The 26007-nt window shown below is 36.2% G+C and overlaps 1 protein-coding gene across 1 annotated transcript; it reads right to left on the bottom strand.

Annotated features, from left to right (window-relative positions):
- Positions 1-4600: 4600 nt before the first annotated feature.
- On the bottom strand, positions 4601-24502 carry LOC143229264 (uncharacterized). Its single transcript, XM_076461380.1, has 9 exons — positions 24397-24502; positions 21972-22110; positions 20826-21029; positions 17816-18035; positions 13626-13863; positions 10637-10760; positions 8088-8273; positions 6871-6886; positions 4601-5146 (listed from the first exon to the last, which is right to left on the bottom strand). Exons 2-9 carry the CDS (start codon positions 22095-22097, stop codon positions 4629-4631), a joined length of 1632 nt encoding a protein of 543 aa, XP_076317495.1. The 5' UTR covers positions 22098-22110; positions 24397-24502; the 3' UTR covers positions 4601-4628.
- Positions 24503-26007: the final 1505 nt, after the last annotated feature.

Here is a 26007-nt window from a genome sequence, read left to right as displayed (position 1 = left end):
AACTTAACGTAGTCAATCCTCTTTATTTTGTAAAATACACTATGTTATTATAACCTAACGTATCGTTATTGTCGAAAATTTAGGCAGCTAAAGGGAAGGCAGCTAGTCATCATCATCCACCGCCAATTTTTGGGCTACTCTTTTTCCAACGAATAGTGCGATTGATCGTAACTTATAACGTATCCACGGCTGAAAGAGCTAGCATGTTTGGTGTTGTTTTGGTTTTAATAATGGTTATTCCATAACTCATCTATAAATATTATATTCATTTTTTCTACCAGGTAAATATTTTTTTACATAGAGGGAAGAAAAAACTTAAATCAAATTATTATTTCCTTTACTACAATTAGCAATATTTATTATTGTGTTTGTTAAGAAAAACACAAATAAACTGAACAAAATGGATGAACATTGATGTCAAACAAATGTGCATCCTCATTCATCCTGAATTTTTGTGAAATCTACATATTTTGGTCTCAAAACTATGTGTTGTGGTCTTTGTTTTATGTGTTGTGTTATGATGATTTGTGAAAAATCTATACATGATGGAGAAAAGATGATATTATTTTTCGGATTCAGCGTTTAGGAATTACTTTAGAACAAACATTTTAAGACAATAAACCCATCGCAGGCTTGTCTATTAATTTCTTTTGGACTATTTGTGATCTTTCAACTATGAAGGAATAAAACTCTGGATTTTAGTGTTGTAAGTCCGTAAACTTATCACTGTATCACCAGAGGACACAGGGAGACGCGTTGAGAGTAATGAAGTATTATTGACGTTTCCTGATACTTTGAAACGTTGAATATCTATCAAGCAATGAATAATATCTCACTCAGAATTTTTTAGGTATTTGTATACAGTCGTTCCTAATTTTTAACTAATAAACTAGAAGAAAGACAGCTAATCAACAGGACCCATGTCAATTCTCAGACCACTCTTTTATGAGTCCATAGTGGGATGGACTCTTAGAAGGTATCTTCAGGGACACAAACCATGAACAATTGGATATATTGTTCAGGCACTCTAACTGCCAGGCCACGCCAGGCCTCTCAATTAATTACACGTTACCTTTTAAAATACCAACAATTGCAACCAAATCATCTCCTATTTTACTGCAACCAAAACTAATCCAAAACACCATCCTCCAAGTGTACAGGATCGATAGTTTTAACGTATTACTGATCTTCAGAAGTTTGTTACACCTCTAGTTCAGATTAAAACTTTTACTTTATTGACGTCCTCCTTCTCACAGTAGCGTTCGATTCTCCTCAGTGTACAAAGTGCAGATAACTTATTGTGTAGTTTTACGCTACGATAAATTTGTTTTTCTGTTTTTGAATTTCGCGCAAAGCTACACGAGGGCTATCTTCACTAGCCTTCCTTAATTTAGCAGTGTGAGACTAGAGGGAAGGCAGCTACTCATCACTGCCCACCGCCAACTCTTAGGCTACTCTTTTACCAACGAATAGTGGGATTGACTGTAACATTATAACGACGCAACGGTATAACGGGCGAGCATGTTTAGTACGGCGGGGATTCGAAGCCGCGACCCTCAGATTACGAGTCGAACGCCTTAACCCACCTGGCCATGCCGAGCCCTTTTTTTCGGAAATAAACTGAACGTTTAAAAAAAAAAGAAATAATGTTGTCCTTGCTAATGTTTTTCTTGCTATGCACACTTGACAGTCAACATGATATCGCTATGCACACTTGACAGTCAACATGAGAGATTGTTACACTAAATTTTTAATTCAAAGTTAAACACCTTCATAAAATCATATAAAACAAAGCCCTGAGATAGCAGGTTTCTTTTTCTTTGGGACAACTGGTGTGATTTTGTTCAGTTTCTTCTTTTACGATCCAGTTCCAGTGCATTGGTGTTTTCGTTTTATCTCCAAAATTTTGACACCTGTTCAAGTTGCTACTGATCTGTCGACTTCTTACCACGACGTCTGTTTATCTAACATCTGTCGAAGTCACCACGGTTAATCACCAATAGTCTTGTTTTTGTATTGTTTTTCTTAGTCATCGTAAAAATAGTAGCAACCTTTGCCGTTGTCATAAAACGTAACTACTGAACTAACTGTCCATATTAGTGTGTTGAAACTGTTAATTTTAATGTCTTTGTATTCATTGTAATGTATCTGTTCAATTTGCAGAGATACATTTTGCAAGAAACAGATTTCTTTACCACTTACAATGCTTTGAAAACCATTTATATGACAGATTACAATAATCTTTCTGTTGTAGTGTGTCGACAGCTGTTCGTTGTAACGTGTCTAAGCTAATTGTTCATTGTAATATGCCATAACTAATTATCTGTGGTAAAGCGCCTATTTTACGAAAGGGACTGTCTATAGATCACTATAAAGTTTTTGTAACTTGACTTGAGCTTTCGTAATATATATTTCGGGGCCGGCATGGCCAAGTGTGTTAAGGCGTTCGACTCCTAATCCAAGTGTCGCGGGTTCGACTCCCGGTCGCACCAAACATGCTCGCCCCTTTCAGTCGAGGGGGCGTTATAATATGATGGTCAATCCCATTATTCGTTGTTAAAAGAGTAACCCAAGAGTTGGCGGTGAGTGGTGATGACTAGCTGCCTTCCCTCTAGTCTTACACTGATAAATTAGGGACGGCTAGCGCAGATAGCCCTCGTGTAGCTTTGCGCGAAATTTAAAACAAACAATGTATATTTTGACTTAACCTCATAACAGCACCTTCAACACAAAATTTTGCCATTAAGATCGTCTCCAAAAGTATTACAATGAAAACGGTTTATAATTATTTTTAATTTTAAAATATACAACTAAGTAATAACTTATAATTTGAAATATATCTTTATTGTTACTTTAAGCTAGAACAATACAAAATATAATGTTCAATAAGATACGTGTTGATATCATAGTTTTTCTGTGGTCTTCTCTACTATACTTATCTAACTGAAAATACACGAGTTACAAACAATGGGCAAGTTACCAGGTTTATGCTTTACACAAGTTATTCGTGCTAAAGTAAGCGACCTCTGTCGGATAATACGTTAACGTGCATAAAACATGTTTTTTATTAAATTACACTTCACCAGTGGCTCAGTGGCAAGTTTGTGAACTTATATCACTGTAAATCGGGTTTCAATATTTGTAGTGGGCGCTGCACAGATAGCCCATGGTGTAGCTTTGTCGTTAACAACAAACAAAGAAACAATCATAAATTTCAAAAGTACGGAAATATGTAGATTGGTATTTGCTAAAAAAATAAAAAGCTACTAAACATTTGTAGATGGTAAAGTCTGTTTCCGGTAAATATGGGCCGGCATGGCCAGGTGGTTAAGGAACTAAACTCGTAATCCGAGGGTCGCGGGTTTGAATCCCCGTCACACCAAATATACTCGTCCTTTCAGCCGTAATGGTGTTAAATGTTACGGTCAATCCCACTATTCGTTGGTAAAAGAGTAGCCCAAAACTTAGCGGTGGGTGGTGATGACTAAATGCTTTCCCTCTAGTCTTACACTACTAAATTAAGGACAGTTAGTCCTCATGTAGCTTTGCGCGAAATTTAAAAACAAACAAATATTTTAGTTAGTCCCCTAGTGGCACTGCGGTATGCCTGCGGACTTATATTGCTAAAAACCGGATTTCGATGGCCATGGTGGGCGGAGCACAGATAGCCCTTTGTGTGGCTTTATACTTAGATACAAAACAAACATCATAGTTATGTAAAAGTAAAGCTCCGATATAGGCTATATGTGCATCATGGTATATGTTTTTTATGTTATCGCCGAGATGACCTAATAGTTAGTAATATCCGACCGTTAATTCTAGATTCATGGTTCGCACTCCGATGTTAAAAAAAACTCACTCTGCACTTTGGGATCGTGGCTGCGCTATAGAAATGCCGTTCAAAATTACCCCTTCTGTCAGACAAGAGTAGTCCAATAATAATGGATAGTCGCTGATGACTTAGCTCCTGTCCTATTGACTGTCATTTCAAAATTAGGAACTACTATTTGCAAATAGCCAGCACTTTTTATAGGTATTCTCAAAAATCTTGAAACAAATATTTATGTTGCTATTCACGAAATTTTTAAAGAAACAAATCCCTATTGTACATCTTTCACCTCTAGTTGTTAAAAGGCATAGATCCCTTCTAATTAACTATATTGTAAGAGAGCAGTTAAATTATATGGTTGTTACTAATATCTTTATTCTAATTGTAACTCTAAATAAATACCTATGGGGGTCTGTTGTGTCGTATTTTAACAAAAGTATGGAATGGAGTATTTTAAAACGCTGTTCATGCAGTCACTTTCAATGTTTGGATTAGTGGTCAACGATTTTATTAAAACGGCCAATATCACCGACACAATAACCGCACATGGATTATATTAAAATAATAATACTTCCTGTGTGGCCTCCTGTTAGTATAAAAGAATTATCTTATATACAACGACATCTCATATACTTTAATCATTATTAGGTTTTAGTTTCATTTTTTCTGTTATTCTTGTTTCACAAGTCAATTAAGCACCACATTCGTAGCTTGCACTAACTGGTTAAGCATTAATTGAAGACGACAAATCACAAAGGAAAGTGGACAACATAAGTATCCAATGACATTTTATTTGTCTCTACTGGGAACAAACAACACAGGTAACAAACTTTCTAGAATTACAATTCTGACAGTCAGCAGTGATGTGGGTAAGAACAATGGCGTCATCATATTTTAAAACGTTATTTGGGCTAGGTTTTTCATCCATACACATCATCTGGGCAGGCTGAAAGCCGAATTTGGGTGTCATTATGACACCCGAGTACTCTAGGTTCCAGTTTTCAGGACAAGAAGTACGTCCCACGAAGATCTTTGTGCCCAAAGAATTTTTCAAAAGACAGGTGGAACATAAAATTCCGTGTACTGTATCCGTATCTGCCTCCTCGCGCAATACCCCTCTAAGGTAGGCAAGCTTTCCTTTCAAAATCCTAGAAGTGCCTAAAACACTTGGAAGACATTGGTAGTTTCCTCCACTGGCCATGGATTTAGAGGGCGCCCCCGCAGCGAATCCCGTATAAACGACGTTGGACTGTTCGCTGCACACACTTTTGCCCCAGTGGGTGAACGTGGTTCCGGTTCCAGTCGGTTTCTCCCATACTGAAAAATACAGAATCGTTAATACAGCAAACTACGTCATTGAAACAGAAATAATCAAATTGTCAATACTTCACGTTAATCAAACAAACAAACAAAAATATGTAGAAGATTTGCGAGTAGGTGGAGCCACGATACAACTGTCTTGTGAGCCATTTATTTATTCAACTGCAATATTTAAATACACAAATACAAAATGGAATAATTACTTTCTGCTACAAAATATGGCGCTTCACATCTAATTCTTTAAGAAATATTTATTAGATACAAACTCATTATTAATAATTAACATAAGTCACAGATAAATGACATTTTCGGTGTTGAACCCACAGAGACTACATTAACTTCTAATAATGAAAAAAAAATTTGTTTGTTTGTTTTTGAATTTCGCACAAACCTACTCGAGGGCTATCTGTGCTAGCCGTCCCTAATTTAGCAGTGTAAGACTAGATTCCCTCTAGGCAGCTAGTCATCACCACCCACCGCCTACTCTTGGGCTACTCTTTTACCAACGAATAGTGGGATTGACCGTCACATTATAACGCCCAAACGACTGAAAAACGATGATATTTGGTGCGACAGGGATTCGAAACCGCGAACCTCAGATTACGAGTCGAACGCATTAACCCACCCAGCCATGTAGTTTACGGAACTTTACACAGTTCACGGTTCTCTTAAAATAAACCACGAGTCCAGCAGTGTGCGAGATTACACTTTCGTGATGATAGCGTCCCGTTTCATTTGCGAATAACCTTGTTTAGATGTAAATTGTGTAAATTGTTATGTTAGTTTATAGGTATAGCAAAGCTGCTAAGATTACTTATCTCGATAGCATAATTATGGACTTAGCAGAACCTTTGTTTATTTGCTAAATTCAGCCAAAAGCTACTCTATGTCTCCAGTTAATCAACACCACCCATTACCAACTGTTAGTAGGATTAACCATCACTTTATAATGCCCAGAAGACTAAAACTAAGGTTATTCTCATCAAAATTATACTCAAATTGCGATATTCCACATGCATTATCTTACATTTATTATAAATAAAAAACACTTATTTGCTTTTATAATACGTCTTTATAGGGTTTATCTTCTTTATCCAACTTGTATTTTTATTTATCTTTTAACGACGGGTAACGATCCCGCAGATTACAAATTCAGCGCCTTAAGCACATACCATACCAAACTCTGACTGGAGAAAAAGCAACCAGTTAATATCCTGCGACTCACCATAGACATTAAGAGATTGATTGTCACACTTATAACCCACTCGCAACTAAAAGTGGTGATTTTTTTTTTCCATACTGCAAGAATTCAAACTCACCTTGCCAGATTCAGAACACAGAGCTGTACCGCAAGGTCAACACATACCCAGTTTCTTTCAAAATGGCAAAACACTGGATATTATATTCTAGGAAATTTCTATTACTTTGCTTGGACATGTTATCGGTATTTCACTTACATGTATGCAGTGCACAAGAAAGTACAGCTATGTTCGAATTCATAAATAATATCACGACTGAAAAAGGTTAAAGACATACTGCGTTAATTTCGTATTTTGTAAAAGCTAATGTCAGTTTATTGTTTCCGATTCAACAGTAATGTTTTGGTTAGGTTTGAATTTCATGCAAAGCTTCACGAGGCCTATATGCGCTTGCCGTCGTTACAACAGTAATGTACATAAACGTTAACGTTCTTAAAAGTTGGGTCGAACAGGTATACTTACCATATTCTTCTTCAGTCTGAAATAAAATGATACAGACAATAAGTATCATTGCACTCAAGCAGTTCTTAATTTTTTTAAAGTATTCAGTTCTTTAAATGAAACAAAAATACGAAGTTAAAAATTTACCACTTAATGTTATTGGATTTACGGTTACAAATGTGTATAAAATAGAAAAGCTTTAATATGCAACTCACTTTCCACAGTTCATAACATGGAACCCTTAAAGTTTAACATCAATTTCATTACAAATACTAAATTATTATATTATTAATAAACTAAGAAAAAATACGACCCTAGATTTCATTTGCGTTTTCTTTTTTATTTTTTCATTCTGACAATTATTCAAGCCAGTGGTTCCCAAAGTAGGGTTAACACAATTATCTCGGTGAAGCTTCATTTACTTCCTAGCACAATATTCGTAACTATATTTTATTTAATACAATACATATGCCTTTCCAACATTATTCCTTTTTTGAGAATTTTAAAAGAAAAAAATGCGATTAAATTACTTTAGAGTTGCTATTATTTAAAGTTTACATAAAACCCTCGATTTGTATTAAATATTTCGCTAGATATTAAAATTTACCTTGCCACAAGCAACAGCACATCGTCCGAGCTTAAATGACTAATCGACAACAACAACTTTTTTCCCTAACACTGTTAAGGTTATTCCCACCAAAACTATACTCAAATTGTGACATTTCTATTATGAATAAAAACCACTTATCTGCTTTTATAATACGTCTTTATTGTTTGTCTAATTTGTATTTTCATTTATTTTTTCGATACCACATTTACATACGGCTGACATCCAATTAATGAATGATTTGATTAAGAATAATTTAAATTGGTTTTATAATTTATTTCACGAGTCATTACGTCAGAATGCCAGAACAGAGAAATAACCTGATTAAGCAATATATCGAAAACAATCTTGTTATTGCAAATAAATATTATCTTGTTTTCATTTCACTCTATGATCAAAATAATTTGAAATTAGCTTTATTAGCGTTTCTTTAGGTATTACCAGTATAATTAAAGATATACTGCGCGCATGCATCACTTTATGAAAATGAATATTTTATTGAGTTACGCCATCTATCAATTTATATTATAAAAAGTAATTAATATGTCATGTTTTTAATCTGTATATGTGAGAGCTCAATATTTAGATTTTCAAAGAAAGATGACCATAAGGAAGCAATATATTTACATACAACTTCATGTCTTAATTTCCACAGGTTACGTATGTACTTATTTGGAGTGTTCGAAGGTCCTGCCCCATACACAGAAAAAGCCTTATTGAACTGGGTCAAATTTCCTTTAGAAGATGTGTCCAGGTTTTCTATTGTTGACCGAAAAATAACGTCAGCATTCTCGAGCTCTTCATAATACTCGTTAACCTAATTAGCAAATACAAAATGAGTTTCAACTATATCTCTACAGTATTTTCTATGAAACTCTCTGCTGAAACTTATGAATCTCAATTAAAACGTATTTCCTACAATGTGACGGGCCAAATATGTAGTTTGATGTATAGTGCAATTAAATAATTACATTTAAATGAAGTTAAATAAGTAAACAAAATCATGAGAAAGGACTCCGTTAGAAACAGTAAATCCCAACCTTTGATTAATTATATTATAACCATCAATTTTAAGCCATAAACAAAACACATTAAGGTTAATTACTATGTTGCACCTTCCATTGCACTGAGGCCCAGCATGGCCAGGTGGTTAAAGCACTGGAGTCGTAATCTGAGGGTCGCGGGTTCGAATCGCCCATGACACCAAACATGTGAGTCCTTTCAGCCATGAAGGCACTATAATGTCAATCCCACAATTTGTTGGTAAAAGAACAGCCCAAGAGTTGGCGGTGGGTGGTGATGACTAGCTAGCTGCCTTCCCTCTAGTCTTACACTCCTAATTTAGGGACGGTTATGGTTAACGCAGGTAGCCCTCGTATAGCTTTGCGCGAAATTCAAAAGCAAACAAACAATCCACTGCATTGATTAAGCTTTACGAAGTTAAGTATAATAGCCTTAACTAGTGCCATATTAAACTGAAACTATAATTTAGCGGAGCAAGCTGGTTATAGTAATTAATTTTAATTTGTTTGGTTTATGGCTTTAAAATTTATTGTTATAATAGTTTTATGTATATGTATATACAGCTGGTGATAAATTAAGTAAAGGTCCCCCTAATGGCACAGCTGTATGTCTGCGGGCATACCCGTGTTGAGTAGAGTAGAGACAGCCTATTGTGAAGCTTTGTGAATAATAATTCCAAACAAACAATTAAATACATGTTTTGAAATTTTTTATCTGTATTTATTTTAAGTAAGCTATTTATTAACAAAACTTCAGTTATTAATAAAATATACAATAAACGTGCCAGTGGTTTATACTGGAAAACAACCATATCAACCTAGTAATTGGGGAATCAAACCATAAATGTGCCACTGAATACGGCTCCCCATTTTCAGCCCTGTGTATTTTTCATAAAACAGAAAATTATTCACGTTTTTCGGTTTAGAGGGCAAGATAAAGCATACAGGTACTGCTAGCTGGCTGCCCTCCCTCCAACCAGTTGTTTAAAATTCTAAAAAAACGTGGACTCCTCGAGAATGTTTCAGCCGGTCATTCAGCAGATCAAACACGCAAGTGTCGATCTGGTTGGAATTTTAAATTATATATTCCAGCAATCAACTTTAAGAAACCTAACTCGTGATGCAGGACTCGTAAGGTATTTTTTTATCAACCATAAAAGAATAATCCTGCTTACATTATATGCGCTATGTTTACTTTAATATATTTCGCACAGAGCTACATCTGCGCATAGCTGTTCCTGCTTTTGCATTGATAGATTAAACAATAACAAAGCGACGTTACATACTGCTAACATTTAGTCTACTTTTGTTTGATAGTATGGTATGACTTGACGAGCACGTTTATAGCAAAACCACATCTTCGAAATGCAGAACATGTTTTTACGACAACTGGTCACGAATCACAAATCGTCGGATTCACAGTCCGGATACTCTAACCACCACTAGGCCACATCCAACACTTGTTTATCACATAATATTTGACATCTGAAAGCGAGAAAAGAAACTTAATTGTATGTTTCTCTATTTTTTCTCGCTTATTTTGTATAAGTCAAAATAGAATGTGTTTTCTTGCGCTATATTTTTCAAAGTCTAAAATACGCGAGAGAACAAACGCGGGTTTATATTACAGAGCCCGGCATGGTCAAGTGGTCAAGGCGCTCGATTCATACTCTGAGGATCACAAGTTCGAATCCCCCCGTCACACCAAACATGCTCGCCCTTTTAGCAGTAATGGTGTTATAATGTGACGATCAACCCCACTATTCAATGGTAAAAGAGTAGCCCAAGAGTTGGCGATGGGTGATGATGACTAACTGCCTTCCCTCTAGTCTTACACTGCTAAATTAGGGACGGCTAGCACAGATAGTGCTTGTGTAGCTTTGCGCGAAATTCAAAAACAAACAAACAATTATATTACAGAAACGTGTTGTTTTAAATAATAATTTCCATGTTGGCTAGATTCATTGGTTAAAAGTTTAACGAACCAGAAATGCTAACATTGTCTTTGAATTTTTGGTCACATACTCCGATCTGCGCTCTTTAATTACGAAAACATTTTGAAAGGTCACAACTAGATCCGTTGTTTGAACACAAAATATACAAAACCGTTATATATAGAACCTCTTTCTAGACACAGAAAAAGTTGCTGTTTCCCTACCATCTTCTCTTTTTCCTCAGTAGCATCTGTCGGTCTATTGTAGTTCCATTTAAGAAATGCAGTCTTGCTGATACGAATATCGTCAAATTTTCTTTCTACTTCTTCAAGCATTCCGTAAACAGCGCTGAAAAGTCGAAGTTTAAGATTTATACTTAATATGATGAATTATTTTCAACTTTGCAAAAGGACGTCATCATCGACAAGACATCACATTTAAATCACCAGACACTTTTCGAACTATTGTATCAGTACAGAAAACTTAAATTCTACGATAGATAGAGAAATAGAAAAACTTTACAGAAATTTAGGGAAGTAAGACTTGTCTAAAAATTGATTACGATAAAGTAACTCAAAATAAAAATTATTTTTAAAAAAATATTTCTTTGGTTTACAAAGTAATGATAGCAGGACGTAATATGATTAAAATTTCTGTTTATTACAACTACGTTTTTATATTTTACCTTCTTTAACTCAGAGAATTTTAACTGTTTTTAACTCGCATCGTTTCTAATATGTTATTTTTTCTACGTTAAAGTATGCGGGAGAAATTCAAGAAAACGATGGTTATTTGGACCATTACAGGAAGTGTACCTAGTGGGACAATAATGACTCAAACTATATCAGACTAATGGATGACATAGACGTGCCTTTATATGACGGGACCGAATTTCTAGTCAATCTGAGGTATTGCCAAAACTGCATCAAATGCTGGAATGCCTCTAATCTTATGTTTCTGAACAGATCTAAACACTATTACATCTCTTTAGAAGCTTCGTATCGAGGTTAAAAGAAATCTGCAGTCACAAAGGGGTAAAATATTTGTTTTTCTTATCGTTGTTCAAGAGACAAACCATGCAGTAAACAAAGGAGGACCTGAACCAACTTCCGCTAGTAGATATTAAAGTTAGGTTTAGACAATTTAAATACGTACATTAGTGCTACTTTTTTTGTGAATACGTTTCTGAATATTTTAATGGAAGTTTCTTTCCACAGCTAATGAAACAAATCTTATAACTCAGCAGTCTTGGGAACAGGAAGAATAACTAAAATGAGAGGACAACACAGCAGTCTAAAACAATAATAGTTTGTTGATGGTCATCCATAAAAGCCAAATGTCGAATTCAGGCTTGGATGGAATTTTATGTTAAAATAATAAACAAAAAAAAGTGGTGCCTAACCGACATTTTACTGGTACTAAAATAACCAGATTACAATAAATTGATAAGCCGTACAAATATGTGATATTAGAAAAAGTAAACTAAAGATGTAAGCTATTTAAATAGGTTAAAAGTAAAAAGAACAAAATTTGTCACATTTATCACAACTAGGATTTGTAGCAACATGAATATACCAAGCTGGGCCAGGTTTCTCCAGTTTTTCTCCTTTAACTTAAAATAACATTAAAAGACAACATTGAGCCTTTCATCTTCATTTGGACTGTTATATCCACTAAATAAAACTAAGTCATAAAAAATACTTAAAAGCTAATCCTTATCATTGAGATATTTTTCAAACTTTCCTTTAAATTAACTGCATCAGTCACACCCGAAGACAAAGGCCAACCATTCTGTTAGAAAAATAAAGTTGTCTTAACTGAAGATGACTCCTACCCTGCCAAAATTTATATTTGTATTTCTTAGCCTTACCATTCCCACCATTAAATAAAAACACATATGATGCATTAACACTATTCATTCCATTGACAATCTCAAACACGTCAACCAGATCGTCTCTTACTTTTCGTTTCTCAAGAGAAAACAAGTTCAGAGATCTTAACATATCCTCATACACAAACTTTCCATCCCAGGTAGCGTCCTCCTTAGAATCCTTTCCAATAATTTAATGTTCCTTCTGAGATAAGGAACCCAGGACTGAAGGCAATAGTTCAAATGTGGCTTAATCAGTGATCTCTATACACTAACATTATAACCTCTTGAGATTTGTATTAAATTGTTCTCTATATGCAAACTAAAATAGGCCCGACGTGGCCAGGTGGTTAAGGCACTCGACTCGCGATCTGAAAGTCGCGGGTTCGAATTCCCTTCACATCAAACATACTAGCCCTTTCAGCCGTGGGGACGTATTACCTTGCAAATTTAGGGACCACAAGTGCACATATTCTTCGTGTAGTTTTGCGAGAAATTCAAAAACGAACAAACCAAAATTTACCTTGCCACTAGCAACAGCACATTTCTAGGAAGGTTTAAAAGACTAATCAATAAAAACAACAAAATATTTTTCTTCCATTTCGCTGTTAAGGTTATTCCCATCAAAATTATACTCAAATTGTGACACCTCACATGCATTACCTTACATTTATTATGAATAAAAGCCACTTATCTGCTTTTAGAACACATTTTTACAGGGTTTACCTTTCTCGTCTAACTTATTTGTATGTATTTTTTGACATCGTATCTAAATGCGGCTGACATCTTTATTCTAGCCCGGCCATTTTGTACGTGTAAGATGTGATTTATGGATAAATTATCGTTATATAAAAGAATACCAAGTGCAGGGTAACTGGGTTTGTTGTCGTGAAAAGATCGCAAATTGTCTAATCGCTCCAGTTATCACAGTTTACAAAATGTGTTTGTATACACTAAAATACAATTTACATTAATGCTTTTTTAAACAGAATAAATTCCACATCTTTAAAGGCACCGTCATAAATCAATGACGTCATCTCAATGTGCCAATACGTCACTTTTTAAACATTTTTTTTTTATAAATGCTTTTTCGAATCACTTTCAACGTATTGTAGATATTAGTCGTACTTAACGACGTTCAGAAAGCGCAGAAAGAAACTTTTCCAGCTCTGTTGGTGATTTAAAAAGGTAAAAAACTCGTTCTGTTCTTTTGTATATTATCCATGTTAAACCATCTGGATGTAGTTTTAGATTTTTACAGTAACATATCGTTGTTGTTGCTCAAAATCACATGAATAGAATTTATAAAACAATCGAGATTAAGTTGTAAATAAGCTTTTCACCTGTTAACGATGTAATTAAACTTGTAATTAGAATCCAGCATCACTAAAGGAACAAGCTCAGCTCGAAGAGGGTTACCCTTTCCTTGGTTGATCTGCTTCACCAAGATTGGATATTCTTGAACCAAATCAATCAGTTCCTGTGGAGTCTGAGGTGGACTCCTAGGAGGCACTGTGGCAGACACATCGATTTCTACGCGATAGCTCTCTTGGAGTTCTTCTTGAATTTTCTCAAATTGCCCTGATGAGCAAATAGAAAATTATGTTTCATTACAGAATGCTTTATCAGATGTCACTATGAGCAAACAGAATTGTTAGTTGTTTATTTTTAGGTACAAATCAAAGTTTTCTTTAAAGTTGACATTATTTATTCCCATTATTTCATATGCATATATTAATAAAATTTGAAGAGTAGATTCCAATCGTTGCTGATATAATAGTAGTATTATGAACTGAATTAGAGGACGCGAAATTTTGGAGCTCCAAAATCATATCTTGTTCAGTGTAACTCTAATGATTTTGGAGTAAATTAGTAACCAAACAGTTTTACTTCACATGAATAAAATTGTACCATGTCAGTTATACCTAACTCATTCATTTTGCTGTATATATGAAGCATCACCTACAGATTGAGCTGAAGTAGAATTTTGGCTTTCTTTATCCCTCAAGTGCTTTTGAATAGATTTCAGGTATTTTTGCGTTACGTCAGCCAACACACTGTAATCAATATTGTCTAACCTGATATTTAAAAAAAAAACCTCACACAAAGAGGTAATACACACATCGAGACATTTCTTATACTGCACATATTACTAAATAGGTGACATGTGATTAGGGAGTGTGTTACCTGGGGAGGTGCATTTCCGGATAAATACACACTTTTGTACATAAAAAGCCAAGACACTGTAATCAGTATTGTCTAACCTGACATTTAAAAAAAAAAAACACCTCACACAAAGAGGTAATACACACATCGAGACATTTCTTATACTGCACACATTACTAAATAGGTGACATGTGATTAGGGAGTGTGTTACCTGGGGAGGTACATTTCCGGATAAATACACACTTTTGTACATAAAAATACATGAAAAACAAAATATGTGCACACGGAATAAGCGTAGTATTCGCTGGTATGTATGTCGTTCACGTATGCATCAGTTCAGTTTTACCGTAAACCGATTGACGAATTACACAAGGATTACAGGCTGGAGATTACCAGAAGTTCGGGGTTACCGTTGTAAACTATACCGTTTACTTTGAGCGATCGGAACCAATAAAACGCTTGCTGTATCCAGTTTACACTGTAGTACTTTCAGGTGGTTCCAAATAACACTTTCACACAGATATATAATGAAAAGCAAGCGGTTGGTAAACACAGAAAAACAGCGCTAGGTGCTCATCTTGTAAGCACTTAGCACAACCTTCGATTATGCATTTGGTATGCTTAGGATTTGGAGGTTGTTTCCCTTAGCAGCGAATAATGGAGAAATAAGGGTTATTTTAACTGCCATTTTAAAGCTGATTTTAAACGTATTTTGAATCTAACCATGAAGATGATGCACATTGAAATGTTTTATAATTTATAGTTATGGAATAGAACAATAAAACTTACAGTAATGTGTGTGTTTTTTATCGCTGGACGAAAACTGGAAGTGCTGAAAATTTGAAATTTTCATGTGAGCTTCACGTGAACTGTTTTTTCAACCGTCTTATAGAGATGTATAATACTGGATTGTCGTTGTTTTGTTTTTTAATTAAGCACAAAGCTACGCAATAGGCTATCTGTGCTCTGCCCGACACGGGTATCGAAACCCGGATTTTAGCGTTGTAAGTCCGCAGACATACCGCTGAGCCACTGGGGGGCATAATACTGGGAGTAAGGGATATTGTTGTTTGTTATTAAATGCCGCTGTGCCACTGGGGGAGGGGGTCTAGACCTCGCTTTGACTGGTGTGTTAAACTAAGTGAGAGACAGACAGTTCTGGACTGAGTTGTCGTGTACAGAGGACGTCACCTTGTCAAAACGTAAAGACTGGAACGGCAGAAGAAGCGGAGGAACCTGAATGTTAGATGGCGCGACAGTAGGATGGGTAAAGGAAAAGGACTGACGGTCAGTTACCTTGAATGATAGTAGGACCTCACCAAATTTGAACCTCTAGATAGCCGCCATCCTTAGACGAAATCCAACTAGTCCTACTAGTGGGTCAAATAGAAGGGATATATAGGGTAAAACCAAGAACAGAGTGGATAACAAATATTAAAGAGTGGACTGAGATAGTAAAATATGAGGACATGGTGAGAAAATCACCGAACAGACAGAAATCAAGGATTGTGACAGCCAACCTTCCTGATGAAGGCGGCATATGATGATGATGATGGTGGTGGTGGTAGAGCATCAATAAATCTACAACGCAAAAGTTCAGTGTTCAATTCCCTGCGGTGGACGTGGCAGACAGCCCAGTGTGGCTTTGCTCTGAAACAGGCAAATTAGTTTTCGCTACAAAACTACCGTTTTGCTTGGCATATAATGTTAGCACTGACTAGTTTGATGTGATGAATGACCTGTACTGACAGTTTAAAATTTGACCCCTGTACCTCTTCAGAAGTGGACAACACCAGTAAAGCTTACCCCACTCTTGAACTTTCTCCAAGACTATAAAACTCATTTTCGAATCTCTGTTTTCATGTACTTCTATTATCGTGTTATGTTTGCAGTTTCATTTGCAGGCAGCTGTTGCAATAGCATTCATCTAGAGAAACAATGAGCAAATTGTTATTTGTGGAGCAACCTGTCTCTATACTGTTTACTTTGCAGGTTATTATGTTTTAAACTATCAATAAGGCCGGCATGGTCCGGTGTTAGAGTGCTCGACTCGTAATTTGATGGTCATAGGTTTGAATCTCCGTCCCATTAAATTTGCAGCCCTTTCAATCATGAGAGCGTTATAACGTAACGGTCAATCCCACTATTCATCGGCAAAATAGTAAAAACGTTGGCGATGGTCGTGATAACTAGATGCCCTCCTTCTAGTCTTACACTGTTAAACTATGGACGACTAGCGCAGATAGCCGTCGTGTAGCTTTGCGACAAATTCAAAACACATCAACTACTAATACCAAAATAAGAATCGATCACCAATGTGTTAAATTCAGTTCTTTATATAAACTGATTAATACTATGGTAGTTTAGAAACCTTTTAGAAAACAAAAAATATTGTACATGTACTGTGTGCTATACCAGTATGAAAGTTTGTTTCTCTGTTCCAGTCTCTTTGTTTACTTTGTCTTCTTTTGCCAACGAATAGTGGGATTGATCGTCACATTATAATGCCCCCACGGCTAAAAGCATATTTGGCTAGTCTCTTTGTAAAGTCCATGTTTCAAGTGTACAGAAATTCAAAGAGCGGAAAGAAAAAAGTCCAGTTCAAGAGAATAAACTCATCCAGACACAAAATCTGACAAAAATTGAAAATTTTGAAATGCATGGACTTTTTGTTGACAAAATTTCCATTGCAAGTTTATAAGTACATTCGTTCTGTTTTGTTTGAAGTTAAGCACAAAGCTAGAGAATGAACCATCTAGTCTCTGCCCACCGCAGGTATCGAATCCCAGTTTCTAGCGTCGTACTTCCCTGTGCTACTGGTGGGTTTTTAAGTACATGTACATTTCCTTTATTAACTAAATCATGTTGAATGACCAGTACCAATTTGGTGTTCTTACTTGTATCCATTCTTAATACAACCAGAAAGTTTTAAGACGTATTTTTTTAGCGTTAAGGTTTATCCTCAGCTTAAACTGTACAGTGCATTCTTTACGCTGCAGTTTTGATCGGAAGCTGTTAATAAAAACAAAACTAACAGTGTAATACACCATCATCAAATATTACACAATAATGTAGAACATCGTCACCCAACCTTAAACAATAATGTAATACATTACTTACCTAATTTGACACAATAATGTAGAACTTCATTGCCTAACCTGATTTAGTAATGCATTATATCTTCACCTAACTTGAGTCAATAATGTCGTACATCGTTACTCTAAGGCCCTAAAAACCGTCTAGTTTCTTTCATTTTTGTCCATTTTTCAAGCTTTAATAGTTCATATTGTATTACAACAACTGGACAGTAAAAACTGTTTATTTAGATATGTATATGTGAACAAAGGCTTGCGACTTCTGTGCCCACCTTTTGCGTCCAAATCCAAGTTGCCACTAAATTTCAGATTCGCTGCCACAACTGCTTTAATCTTTTCTTTTTCAGTTCGATTAGAGGCTTTAAATCGAACCCAAGCCACCAGTTCTCCTCCATACACGAGACTTCGGACATAATGAGTGCCAACTTGGTCCTTGGGCCTTTCCTGCCATCCGCTCAAGTGTTGTATATCAGATGGAATTGTCTCCGTCACCTATCAAAATAACGTTTTGAAAATAATGCTGCAAAGTTCAACCTATACATTTTTAAAACATTATTTTAGTATTTTTCGTGCGCATATAATTCACGCCGAATCTACTCTTGGTCTTGCCAAAGATATACCATACCAACTGAAGAGCAAATTCATCATATCTTTGTCACACGTATTATCATTAATTTTTTGATTGAAGTAGGCTCCATGCATGGATCAGAACTACAACTGAACTCAGTAGCGAACACAGCTAATTTATTATACTATTGTTATTAACAATGAGTAGGCAAACACCAGCACATACGAACAGCAGTGTGTAATTTTCTAGTACGTTTCACGAAGTACGGGAAAAGTAATGTTTGTTTTTGGCCCGGAGTTCGGCTCGTAATCTGAGGGTCGCGGATTCGAATCCCGGTCTCACTAAACATGTTCACCCTTTCAGCCGTGGGGGGCGTTATAATGTGACAGTCAATCCTACTACTCGTTGGTAAAAGAGTAGCCCAACAGTTGGCGGTGGGTGGTGATGACTAACTGCCTTCCCTTTAGTCTTACATTGCTAAATTAGGGACGGCTAGCGCAGATAGCCCTCGTGTAGCTTTGCGCGATATTTAAAAGCAACATTGTTTGTTTTGTTTTTTAAGATTCATAACGAAGGTAAACTAATACGTAGAATTATACACGGACTTTACTACACGTTAAAATACTAGTTGCGAGCTTTCGATCCTTTCACCCGAGCCTTCATCGGGCAACAGTATTCGGTCGATACATTGTTGCCTTGTTCAGGTTCCGGTAAGAATACCGAAAGCTCGCAAATAGAAGTATTTTAACGTGCAGAAAATTCCGTGTACAATTACTAGAGACAAATAATGCAGTTACTTTAGAGAATAAATGTTTTGTTGTTGTTTTTTTCTTACAAGAAATCACCAAGCTTGTATTCACAGCTACTGGTTCACGCTTCATATTACCACATGTTTGAAGGTTACCACTGCAGAATAAAACTTTAGTGTTTGTAAGAGTAACATAAATAACTTGTTCAGTACTACAGAGGTTAAGTGCATCATATTAAAACCATGTTTAGCCTCGACACGTTCAGTGGCGGATTTAAGATTGTGTGGGGCCCAGGGGCTAATCATTTTTGTGAGCTCTACATCCCATGTAAATTTACATAGAATAAGATTATCAGTGGGCTCCCATTAAGACCATGGGCCCTGGGGCTTAGCCCCCTCTAGCCCCTACCTAAATACGCCACAGGCCACTTTCTTTCATACTCCAACTGACTACCATGTATCTTAACAATAGCCATACAATATAGGTTCCATTGCAAAATGCTCTGTAAAAAGTTTATCACGTCCAAAGCTCATCATTCTTTCTTACAATTTGGTTTGATTTATTTTGAATTTCGCATAAAGCTACACAAGGGCTATCTGCGCTAACCGTCCCTAATTTAGCAGTTTAAGACAAGAGGGAAGACAGCTAGTCATCACCACCCACCGCCAACTCTTGGGCTACTTTTTTACCAACGAATAGTGGGATTGACCGTCACATTATAACGCTCCATGGCTGAAAAAGCGAATATGTTTGATGCAACGGGCATTCGATCCCGCGACCCTCAGATTACGAGTCGAGCGCCCTAACCACCTGGCCACGCCGGGCCCCTTCCTGCAATATAACTAGTGTACGAGGACGAAGATTTTCCAGCACCATTTTCAACATTCCGATCGCACAGGAATCTAAAGGCGCTGTATAGGTCAGCTTGACTGGTGTCTTTATATAGAATTACGTAAACACCCGTTTCATTCATTCTCCATCTGCTTGAGATGTGAAACAGTTGAACGGGAGATATGACTAGCAATCTTATCTTGACGAGTTCATATCCTATTGGTCTTACTATATTGAATGCTGTGGATGGCTTTTGTCTCTGTACTTTATGTTCGTAGAATATCGCCTGTTTCAAAATGCGACACTTCGCTTACGATGACTGACATACGACTTGATGCAGATCTTTTCTGGATGTGACCCAAGTTAATTCATATTCATTTGTTCTGCAATATCATTAATTAATTAATTAAGAGGAGCATCTCCCTTTTAAGATCAAAGTTTTCAATGTGAATGTATAAATACTTAGCTGTTGCACAGCCTTTCAGAGAATGATGAATTTTTCGCATCGCCATGCTACCTACGTAACGCTAAATAGTAACTAATATGTTTATACATTCAGTTCTGCCGAGACTTTATATCGGCTGAGGTTGTCACAGTAGCTACTGCTTTTGCGCACTCAAAACTGTTTTAATAATATTTGCTCAAACCTCTTATATAAACTTTATTTGTTTAGTATTTCAACTGTAAATAAAATACAACTTGCATTTGTAAAAAAAAAGAAGATATATATATATATACGTTTTATACATAAAGGTTTGTTTGATTTTTTTTATTTCACGCAAAGCTACACGAGGGCTATTTACGCTAGCCATCCCTACTTTAGCAGTGTAAGACTACAGAGAAGGCAGCTAGTCATCACCACCCACCTCCAACTGTTGGGTTACTCTTTTATCAGTGAATAGTGTGATTGATAGTCACATTATCACGACCCCACGGTTGAAATGACGAACACGTTTGGTGAGATGGGGATTACAACCACTGCGCTCAGATCGTGAACCGAGCGCCCTAACCTTCTCCCTTTAGATTTGTTCCCTGCGGTGGAAACAGCAGATGGCCCAATGCTGCTTTACATACAAAAACAAACACTGAATATATACTACGTCTAAGGTTTCAATGAATTCGTCTTTTGGTTACTGTTTCGTGCTCGACTTTTACGAGCATTTCGACGAAGTTCTCTCCACTTTCGCTGTCTTTCAAATACGATCCGGCCCCGCTAAACTCCACTGAGCCGCTCTTTACACGAAGAGACAGGTCCCCTGAGACGTCCAAGAAATCTCGAGCTTCTGAAGATGTTTCGATTAAACGATACTGGGACCTTGTGAAACTTCGGTCAATAGTCTAAAGAAAACAATAAAAACAAAATTAATATTTGGTCGCCAACGTCACTTTTCAAAAACAACATAAATGTTTTGTTTATCACAGTACACATTTCGTAGCATCAATTTCATAAAGTATTATTCTCGTAATAACAATACAAACATCGTATTTCAGGCCTAGCTTTTGGTTCTTGGTAAATTAAACTATCTTTAACTTGGAGCATGTACGTTACCCTGCACCAAGATTATATCCTCTCAAATCCTAAGCAACAGTCTTTCAGTTATGATATATTTGTATATATTTTTAACGTAGTATTACTACATATTAAGTAATCTTACCGTAAAGATGATCCACTTTGTATATGTCTTAGCATTCATTATCCACAATTAACTGCCTTGATTACCATAGTTTTTGGTGTGATAACTACAAACCATCTGAAGGTGTACATGGAATATTTTATTTTAGGACTTTTTTTCCCCAATAAAGGCATAAAATGTCCTTAAAAACGTTTCCAGTTTTTAATATACTTTGAGCTTTTAATTTATGTACACGAGCATTCAATCCTTTAAAAGAGTCATTTATTATCTTTCACAAAACAAAGTATACCAATCTAACGAGGCCATTAGGGGTTTAATAACAAAAGAAAGAATGAAGGGAAACATTATTCAATATTGTCCTTCATACAATTTTTGTTTCCTTAAAGGATATATTCTCAGCTAATATGTCATAATGACACAATCACATATATCATTCACTTATCGTAAAATACTGAGCTATATTTATCTATTTGTCTGATTCTGGGAATTGTGTACAAATCAAAATGAAACAACTCTACCTAAGATAGGTAGATGGTCTTTCACCGTGGCATATATTACCTAATACCTACATTAGTCCTTGATGTAGCAAGTTTAGGAGTTTAAACACACTTAGTCCAGAAACCATATCGCAATAATTTGGGCTTACCAAGACCTTGTCCCTAAGACTGCTTAAATTGAAGACGTCTATGGCAGATTTTTCATATTTTAACAGGTTAAAAGTCGCTCCAAGATACAAGGTCACCGTGGTTAATATGGGGATTAACGCTGTCATCCTAATATTTGGCCTAAAAAATAATACATGAATAGCTCACACTTTGCGCTAATAATACAGAAAAAATCTTATCTTAATTTTAAATAATCGTATGAAATAATATATTCAATATTTCAATGAATTATATTAATTCCGCAAGAACGTTTACATGTATATACCATTAGTGGCACATACAATGTCCAGAACAATGAACAAACAGTCATTCTTAGTCATATGATACATTTATTTAAACATAAATGCTTTTGCTCTCGGTTTTATTCGCTTTAGCACAAAACAGTGAAAACGGGCTATCTGCGCTGCGCCTGTCGCAGGGACAGAACTTATGATCCACCATAGTTTTTTTTGTTTGCTGTTAAGTTCGAAGTTACGGAATGAGCTATCTATGCTGTACCTCCACGGGTATCGAAATTGGGTTTATAGCTTTATATACCCATAGATTAACTGCTGGGGGAGCCACCACGAGTGTGTTTAAATATTTAAAAGTCCATTTTAAATCTATGAAAAAAATGTTTATATTGTTGCGTTTATTTCAACGGTATTTCTAATATTGTTGTAGTTCACAACTTCAAGTGATTCCAACAACATTGGCGCCCCCCGCTAGTACAGCGGTATGTCTCCGGATTTACAACGCTAAAATCAGGGGTTCGATTCCCCTCGGTGGGCTGAGCAGATAGCGCTTTGTGGCTTTGTTATAAGAAAAAAACACACTCCAACAACATTGGGGCCCGGCATGACTAGGTGGTTAAGACATTCGACTCGTAATCTGAGGATCGCGGGTTCGAGTCCCCATTATACCAAATATGCTCGCCCTTTCAGCTGTGAGACGTTATAATGGTACGGTCAATCCCACTATTCGTTGGTAAAAGAGCAGCCCAAAACTTGGCGGTGGGTGGTGATGACTAGGTGCCTTCTCTCTAGTCTCACACTGCTAAATTAGGGACGGCTAACGCAAATATCCCTCGTGTAGCTTTGTGCGAAATTCAAATAAAACTCACAACAATGACTTCTTACAAAATTTAGCTGTCGTGAATAATTTTATATTTGATTTCTTATAAAGTTTTCTACAGAAGAACAACAAGCGCTCACGATGACTCAACAGTAAGACTGGAGGCTTTTCACGTTGTGTGTCGGTGCCGGTGGTGGACGAAACAAAATTAGACCATTACGAAACCTTACGCTTAGTGAAAAACAAGCAAACAAAATAATTATAAACTTAACAGACGCACGATGTAACTCTCGAAATTTTCCATAGATAATAAACCTGTGAAACTTCACACGAAACACATTTAAGTAAAACATTTGACGTGTTACGAAAGTAGGGTCCGGTATGGCCAAGCGTGTTAAGGCGTGCGACTCCTAATCTGAGGGTCGCGGGTTCGCATCCCCGTCGCGCCAAACATGCTCGCCCTTTCAGCCGTGGGGGCGTTATAATGTGACGGTCAATCCCACTATTCGTTGGTAAAAGAGTAGCCCAAGAGTTGGCGGTGGGTGGTGATGACTAGCTGCCTTCCCTCTAGTCTTACACTACTAAATTAGGGACGGCTAGCACGGATAGCCCTCGAGTAGCTTTCTGCGAAATTCAAACAAACAAACAAGTTACGAAAGTAAACTGATTTCGTAGAAAATCCTATATGTAAAAACTCTCAACTTCAGTCACCGAATTTATTAAGAGATTAGAATAAACTTCTACCTTTAAAAACTACATTATCAGTACAAAAATGTTGGATCAATTTAAATGTTACTTAAAAGTGTTTATGTAGTTTTATAGAAAAGCTTTTTATAAGTTCATTAAAATACCTTATAAAAAAAGCCCCCCCAGTGGCTCAACGGCATGTCTGCGGACTTACAACGCTAAAAACCGGGTTTCGATACCCGTGGTGGGCAGAGCACAGATAGCCCAAAACGAAAAAACCTTATAAAAAAATTGCCGAAGTCCTCTCTCAGAACCCTTCAAAGCACAGATCAAAATAGGCACTGTATTATATCTACACGACTTAAAACCGCCCTCCGAGTTTACTAACATATTATCTACTGATTCACAACTTAAAAAAAAAAATTATACTACCCTCCGTAGGTCAGCCGCAAACATGAATATTTATAATTTTTGTGGTTGATACCTGCACTGGGAACAGCACGGATTCAGTTATGAAAGTTTGCGGCTAACAGCAAACAAACAAATTAATAGAGAAAAAAAAAACATTCCTGAACCTTTTATTAAGTTAATTAATTAATTAGGTTACAGAAATTTGATAATTTCGTACAAGGTTTTGGTTGTTAGTACAAATATAAAACTATTTACCTCTTCTCAATGAAGCTCTTTAACTCGGTTAGCTATGGAAGAGAGTTTTAAACCACCAGGTGGCACGAGGCAGTTCTTTATGCAACATATCCGGTTGAGGAAGCTTATCACTTGCACACAGTAGTAGAGCATGCGCAGAAATTTCGCCTGCATAAAGGACATATGTTTTATTTTAATTGTTCACAACGATAACACTAATTGTCAAAGCTTAGAGTTATACGAGTAAAAAAGACAAAGAAATCAGATTATTATGAAGTCATTGAGAATGAAAATCGGACATCCAGTATTACACAAAATGTGTTAATGTGTAAAATTAAACTTCGAAGAAAATAACAGTGCTTGATAGTATATATCAAAATGTATAGCTAATTAAACATTAAACAGGATAAATTAAAAATGTATTATCCACAAAACATTCCTTAATTAGTAGTTCCAAATCATTTAAAACTTTAAATATTGTAACTTCATTTTCATCGTGCTCAAAAAAATTAGACACCCTAAGAATATTGCATAAGGTTGCCACAATATATATCTTTACCACCAGATGACGCTAACATTCAAATATAAGGGAAAGATATTCGCGAAATGAAAACGATATGTTTTGTGTGGCTGGTTTTGAATTTCGCGCAAAACTGCACGAGGGTTATCTGAGTTAGCCCTCCCTAATTTGTCAGTGTAAGACTAGAGGGAAGACACCTAGTCATCACCACCCGCTACCAACTTTTGGGCTTCTCTTTTACCAACGTATAGTGGGATTGACCGTAACATTATAACACCTCCACGATGTGACGGGGATTCGAATCCGTCACACTCGGATTACGAGTCGAGTGCTTTAACCACCTGGCCATGCCGGGCCAAAACGTTTGTACACCTGGCTACTGAACTTGAACAAATGGAACCCAACGAGATAGCGATGGAAGTGGACATAGCACTTGATCTGTCTACTTAGTTATCACGTGACATACTAAGCCGTCTGGACTTTACGTGGAAAATAAAGTGTCAACAGAATAAGACTATATTAACAATTATGAGTGAAAATAAACATGATAACAATACTGTGTCAATCATATTATATATATATATCTGACATTGTCATTCACGACGGTGCCTTCTGCCCTTTATTAGGACTTGTCAGGCCAAGTGGAATATAACAGAAATAGTAGTCGTAAGGCTGTTTATAACAATTTCAAAGAAGATGCTGACTTTTAAAAAATAAAATAAATTATAAAAGTTGCGACTTCTTAAACAGTGAAGCTAAAACCGAGTTAAAGCAGAAGACGGTGAACGAAAAGTATAAGCTGAAATCATATGTTACGTCTTTTGAACCATTACAGACAGGATAACCTTTTGTGTAATACACAGGGTGTTCAGGAGTTTTGGAAAAAAATCATACCTGGAAAAGCATTTAACATAAAAATACAACTTTTGCATGTGTAATAATAATGTTTAAATACGTTTTGTAACTCCAATAAAAAGAAATATCCATAAGCGTTAGATGTCCATGAAGTGCAGAATGTGAGTCTCGTGCAAAATGGCCACTGCAAAAGAGAAAGTGAAACTTCTATCGTGATTCGACGAGTTAGAATCCTTCGAGACGTAGAGAAAATTTAA

This window comes from Tachypleus tridentatus, chromosome 1 (genome assembly GCF_004210375.1).
Source record: "Tachypleus tridentatus isolate NWPU-2018 chromosome 1, ASM421037v1, whole genome shotgun sequence".
NCBI lineage: Eukaryota > Metazoa > Arthropoda > Merostomata > Xiphosura > Limulidae > Tachypleus > Tachypleus tridentatus.
This window is presented reverse-complemented; position numbering and strand designations above follow the sequence as displayed.